A 6,000-nucleotide genomic window follows, 5' to 3' on the forward strand; every position below is an offset into this window, starting at 1 on the left:
CAGTTGCACGTCACTTTGGGTTGCCCTGACTAATTTAATGAATAAATATTAAATAACAATAAATGCAGCTGCCCCCAGGAAAAGCAAATCCATCACCATATGCCTAGACTCCTTTGGGCTGTTGGAAGCCTTAGGTACATCCAGTTAGACCAATGATTGACATCTGGAATGGCACAGATCCAGTGGCGTAGCGTGGGGGGTGCAGGGGGGACCGGCCGCACCGGGCGCAACATCTGGGGTTAGGGCAAATCCACAGGTTAGGGGGCGCAAATCCACGGGTTAGGGGGCGCAAATCCACGGGTTAGGGGGCGCAAATTACTTGCCTTGCCCCGGGTGCTGACAACCCACGCTACGCCACTGCACAGATCCCATCCTTAATTTAGAAGATTAGGTTTGCCAAGATGCACTGAGCATGCATGGAGTGTGTAGGTCCCTGGGTGTGGAAATGAGGCTGTACTGACTTTCTATGAGAGATCATCAACTTTTAAGTTTGAGGTGCATGCCTTTGAGGAAAACATCTACAGTGGTACCTAGGGTTACATACACTTCAGGTTACAGACTCCGCTAACCCAGAAATAGTACTTCGGGTTAAGAACTTTGCTTCAGGATGAGAACAGAAATCGCGCAGCAGCAGTGCAGCGGCAGCAGAGGCTCCATTAGCTAAAGTGGTGCTTCAGGTTAAGAACAGTTTCAGGTTAAGAACGGACCTCCGGAACAAATTAAGTACTTAACCCAAGGTACCACTGTATTTATAAAAAGATGATCAGCTGTTCAGTAAAGCACACATTATGGAGTACAGCATACATTGAGAAACACGAAGTGTAGAAGGACAGTTTAGGCCTCCACAGATTAAACAAACAAACACACAAAATACAGGCAACTTATTGTTCTCTCTATTGAGGGTTAGGAAAAGAGAGGAATCAGACACGTGGGGCTGCAGTGTTCTCTGAAGACAGAGCACCCCCAGCACCTCACATTTCCCCCAGCACTTGTCAGTCAGTACAACAATTGGGGAGGTCTGTATTCATCACAGATCATGTTTCACTGATTGGAAGGAGGACACAGTTCTCATTGTGAAGTCTCACAAACTGGATTCAAAGACACCGCAAAAAGCTTCACACTTATCCTGGCAACTTCCTTCTCTTCTTTAGGGAGCTCCCTTACACGCTGTTGAAAAATTCGCTCTTAATCTTTCTACAAATCGTAACTATATTGCTGGTGAAACCCTTTCCCTATAAGCACATTGTTGATGAAACTCTCTCCCTTACTTAAAATGGCTGTAAAAAACACTGCATTCTAATTTTTCAAACTGCAAAGCACACACTGATCTGGTATGCTCCAATGATACTGGAAGCCGAATGCAAATATCCCTAGCTGTGGATTTCATACTACAAGTAATTTTAACCAAGAGAGTTTCAAAGATACTGCAATCCTATCCATATATATTCAAACACAAGACCCAATGAGTCCAATAGATACTACTTCCAAGTGTGTATGTATAGGACTGTAGCTTTAAATAAGACATTATTAATTATTATTTAAAAAGGATGTGCTATAAGCTAATATTTCCTGGATTTTGCTACTTACCTGTAACTGCAACAAATCCAAAACTTTTTTTTAAAAAAAAGGTATTTTGGACCCCAAAAGCAAAGCAAGGTTTATTAACTGTCAAGTGAAGAATATGATCGAATTATTGGGGTGTTAATACAGGTCATATGGAGGGAAATCAGTGGTTTCTTATCAAAACAGATGTTACAACATCCACTTTATTGTTATTACTGGTGGGAAAGGAGCCATTCCAGGGGGGAAATCTAGACCTGTCCAGCACATCAAAAAACAAACCACCCTCTTCTGCCCATGGCAAAGAGATTCTCCAACTACAAGCCTTTCCCAAATCCCATCTGCAAGCTAGAGACAGAGAAGGAAACTATTGTTTCACTAGTGAGTCAGTTCCGCAGCTCAAAGGGGGGGGGGTGGGGGGTGGAATGCGAAGAAGGCTTTTGTTTGTTTGTTTGCTTGCATGAACTCCCTGGCCAAGTCCTCCGAGTGCGCCACTGTGTCGCAAGCGCAAGCTCCATTAGGGAGCAAAGAGCGTGAAACAGCTTGAGGACTGAACCCAAATCCTATTAGAGGGCCGGGAAGGGCCAAGCAGACGGGCAGCCGAACAGCGCCTCGTCGGCTTCCTGTTTGCGAGTCAGGTGCCTCCCTTTGTGCTCTGACTCGTCTGTCTCTCGGCTTTCTCCCTGCCAGTGTGTGTGTGTGCGCGCGTCCGCAGACCGGCTCGCGCTCCAGGTCGGGCGGGAGAAAGGCGGCGGCGGCGGCGGCAGCGTGGGGGGGGGGCGGTTATTCCTGTGTGGTGAGGCTGAGCGCTTTATCTGCCTATCTCAACCCCCACCTCCTCCTCCCGGCTGCACTGGAGAAATGCCCCGCTGTCTCCAACAAGGGGCGTTCCCTCTCCGGCTGCCTTTTCCCTGGAAAAGCAGGGAGGCGGCAGCAGCAGCAGCTTCCTTCTCCAACCCCCCCCCTCCACCCTCGGAGGGGGGAGGGGGAGTGGTGGTTTCTCCACGCCTGAGGAGGAAGGCGGCACGCCGCGCAGCAGCGTTCGCTTCCAGGAGGGCGCACTTTGGGCTGCGTTTAAGCTCTTCCCCGCCCCCCACGGCTGAGCGCTCGATAGAGCAGACAAAGCGCCGCGGCAGGCGGGGGGGGGGGGGAGGAGAAGGTGTAGCGGACTCCGCCTGCGGGTCGCGGCTGAGCCGGCCTTTCGCGCGCCGGTGGGAGGGGCCGAGGCGGCCCCGGTGAACTGAGGAGGCGCGCGCACACACACACGGACGCCGGGGGTGGGGTGGGGAAGAAGAGTCCCACATCAATAAATGGTCCTTCTCTCGACAGGGGAGGAGCCGGCGGCGGCGGCGGCGGCTGTCTCCCGCAAAGTCCGCGCCCGTTCCTTTCTCTCCCTCCCTCCGCCAGCCTCCGCCTCCTGCGCCGCACCGCTCGCCCCAGCTCCTCCTGGGCTGCCACTGCGGCTGACCTCGCCGTCAGTCCGCGCCCTCCAGGCCTCCCACCCAACTTCCAGCCGGGGGAGGGGAGGGCGGCTTTGTCAGGCAGACGCCAGCTGGTGGGGTGGCTTGCCGAAAAGCTGGGCGGCGGGGAGGTTCCGGCTCGCTCCTAGCTTAGGGCGGCCATAAGGGCAGCAGGAAGGCAAAGGGACCTTGCAGCCGCTGCTCTCCAGCTCAGCTACAGCAGCAGACCTTTATTAAAAACTGAACCTTGCGAGCGGTTGCCTAAATCTAAGCTCCACGTCTTACTTGGGCAAACATTCGCCGCGCGACCTTGTTCATGTTTACTCGAAAGTAGATAATCACTTTTTTTAAAAGGGGGGAGTCACAACTCAGTCCGTGTGCTTCAATCAGAAACGCGTTTACCTGGGAGTAAGTCCCACTGAGTGCAGTTGGACTTATTTTTGAACACACCTGCGTAAAATCGTTCCTGTTTGAGGCTGGGGGATTAAGAGGGAGCTTCCTTATAATATACATACTGTATACATATTTAAAAAGAACGCCGTATTTTAGTAATTGATTGACTAGGGCGCAGTCGAAAAGCCTTAGAGCCGCAACCTGGTTTAGAAGAGCTGCTGCAACAGAATAAGCAAACAAATCCGAAAGAGCGACAGCAGCCCAAGTAAAATAATAAAAAAGGAATGCCCTCGCCCTGCCCTCCAGCTGCCCCTGAGACCATCTGCCTGGATTTCGGCAAGCAGCTCCCATCGACACAATCACTGCGCCACCAAAGGCAGACTATTTCACAGCTCTCCATAAACTCGATTAGCTTTACTCGGCTACACCTACTGGAAACCAGGCACGCTGGAAGCAGGGACTGACAACAGATCTGTTAAAACAAAAAACCCCTGACCGCTTCTCCGCTCCCTTCACTAAAGCTGTCGGAGGGTAGTGGGGAAGGTAGAATGGGTGTGGGAAAGGGATTTCCTAATCGATTTGATCAGAGCAGCTCACGGCGGACGATCCTTCCCGGACGATTTGCAAGGGGAGGGGCGCTTTTAATAGGGACACGTACTGACTATTTTGTTTTAAGACAAGATCTGTGACCCGGCGAGTTCTTGTTTAATTTCTTTTAACCATCTGGGTGAGTGTGAAACGCCACTTCCTACTAGTAGTTCTTACGCCACCGGCAGGTTAGCTCCCGCCCCTTTGCTGTTCTCTTCTAAGCCTCTTAAAAGGCCAAGGAAACTTTAGAATTACGAAAAGGAAAGGAAGAAAAAAAGGCAAGACAGAAATGCAGCCCAGGCGGCCGCTGAGTGGCTGGGGCGAGTTTGGAGAGACTTGATTGGTCCGCTGCACGCCGCGCACACTCACGCGCCGCCGCCAGCCGAGGAGGAACCTGCCCAACTTTTCCTCCCGAGGGCTGTCACTCCCGCTCCGCAAAGCCAGCCCACAAAGCTCCCCCTCCGCTGGATTTAAAGAGGCAGCGAGCATCCTTGCAGACACGCACCCACGCTGGCCAGAGAGATATACACGCGCAGGCACACGCACGTGCTTTCCCCCTGGTCTTCCCGGCGCTACTCCACAACTGCCTACACAACAAGGGGGACCCTCCAAGCGCGTCGGCTCTCCTGTGTGCGTTTTTACGCCGCTCTTCCAATGGCACGTGAAACAGCCAAATGCACAATTCATTTGTTTCATTGTTTTGCGCCGTGATCGATGCAATGATACCTGCGAGCGACTGGGGGAAGTGGGGGGGGGTGAGAGTGTGTGACGCCGGCAGGTGAAGAATCATTACCTGAGTGATCGATCCAAGTGGCAAGCGAGAGAGAGAGAGAGAGAGAGAGAGAGAGAGAGAGAGAGAGAGAGACAAGACAAGAGAGCGAGCGAGTGCGCGCGGCTTAGCCACCCCCACCAATGCAGAGGCTTCGACAACTCCTCTTCAAATAGTCCATTTTGCTTCCTGGATTCCCATATTAGTTATAGGACCAAAGTTTCCTCTCTCCGCCCATTCCCTGGCTTCCGCCAAGCATCCCTCGCTTTCTCTCGCTCTTTCTCTCTCTTCCCCCACCCTCCTCCCCAACCTCCTACATCCGCTCCGGCGAGAAGGGAGAACTCCAAATGAGAAAGCGCCAGCCCACAAGTGCTCCGCAGCCGCCCTCCAGCCCCCTCTCGCCCGCCCCCTTACCATGATCAGCGTGTGGTTCCTCTGCTCGGCCGTGGCACACTCGGCATCTTGTTGCTGCTTGCTGCTCGGGTGCTGCTGCTGCTGCTTGCTGCCGCCGCCGCCTCCGGTCCCCGATTTCTTGGCCCTTTGCTCCAGGGTCCTCTGGTAGAGGCTCACCGTGTCCCTTCGCTCCAGCTCCAGCTGCTCGGCCTGGGCTTGCTGGTACCTGTTCTCGCAGTTGACGTGGTGCCTCCTGCAGCCCTCGATGCGCTGCCTCAGCCTCTCCACCACGGTGCTGTGCTTGGGAACGCCGCTGCTCCCGTTAGTGCCGCCGCCGCCGCCGCTATGAGTAGCGCTGTTACCGGGAGGAGGGCCGTGGGGAGCGTTGTTCACGCCGATCCCGGCCCCGCCGAGGCTGCTGCTCAGGTTATTGTTGAGGCAAAGGCTGCCGCCGTTCGCGGCAGCGGCGGGGGTTGCAAAATCCCCCATCCTCTTCTCCGCGCACACTATTTTGGAAGAACTTTCCCCCCCTTTGAGAAGCGGGCGCCACACGCCAGGCACAAACACGGGGGTCCTCCGGGGGAAGATACTCTTTAACGGACCATGGGGGAGGGAGGCAGCAGATCCCCAGCGAAATGTTTTGGGGTTGTTTGGTTTAAAACAAAATACCCCCCAACAATTTTTAAAAGCCTCTCTCCCTTCCTTGTCGATCCTCTCCGGCAGGAAGAAAGCTTTCCCCCGCCCGCCCGCCCCCCACAAAAAAGAAAGAAATTGCCTAAAGAAAATGTTAAAAGCCGAGACCCAGGAGGCGGTGCTGCGAGGTTATCAGCAGACACA

At 53.6% G+C, this 6,000-nt stretch overlaps 1 protein-coding gene across 1 annotated transcript in view; it reads right to left on the reverse strand.

Moving 5' to 3' along the window:
* Nucleotides 1–5,785, reverse strand: part of MAML3 (mastermind like transcriptional coactivator 3) — a 287,023-nt gene extending 281,238 nt beyond the window's left edge. The window contains exon 1 of the mRNA XM_028743982.2: nucleotides 5,185–5,785. Within this exon, the coding sequence (XP_028599815.2) occupies nucleotides 5,185–5,652 (468 nt within the window). The 5' untranslated portion in view covers nucleotides 5,653–5,785. The remainder of the gene's footprint in view (nucleotides 1–5,184) is intronic.
* Nucleotides 5,786–6,000: the final 215 nt, after the last annotated feature.

This window comes from Podarcis muralis, chromosome 9 (assembly GCF_964188315.1).
Source record: "Podarcis muralis chromosome 9, rPodMur119.hap1.1, whole genome shotgun sequence".
Taxonomy (NCBI): Eukaryota; Metazoa; Chordata; class Lepidosauria; order Squamata; family Lacertidae; genus Podarcis; species Podarcis muralis.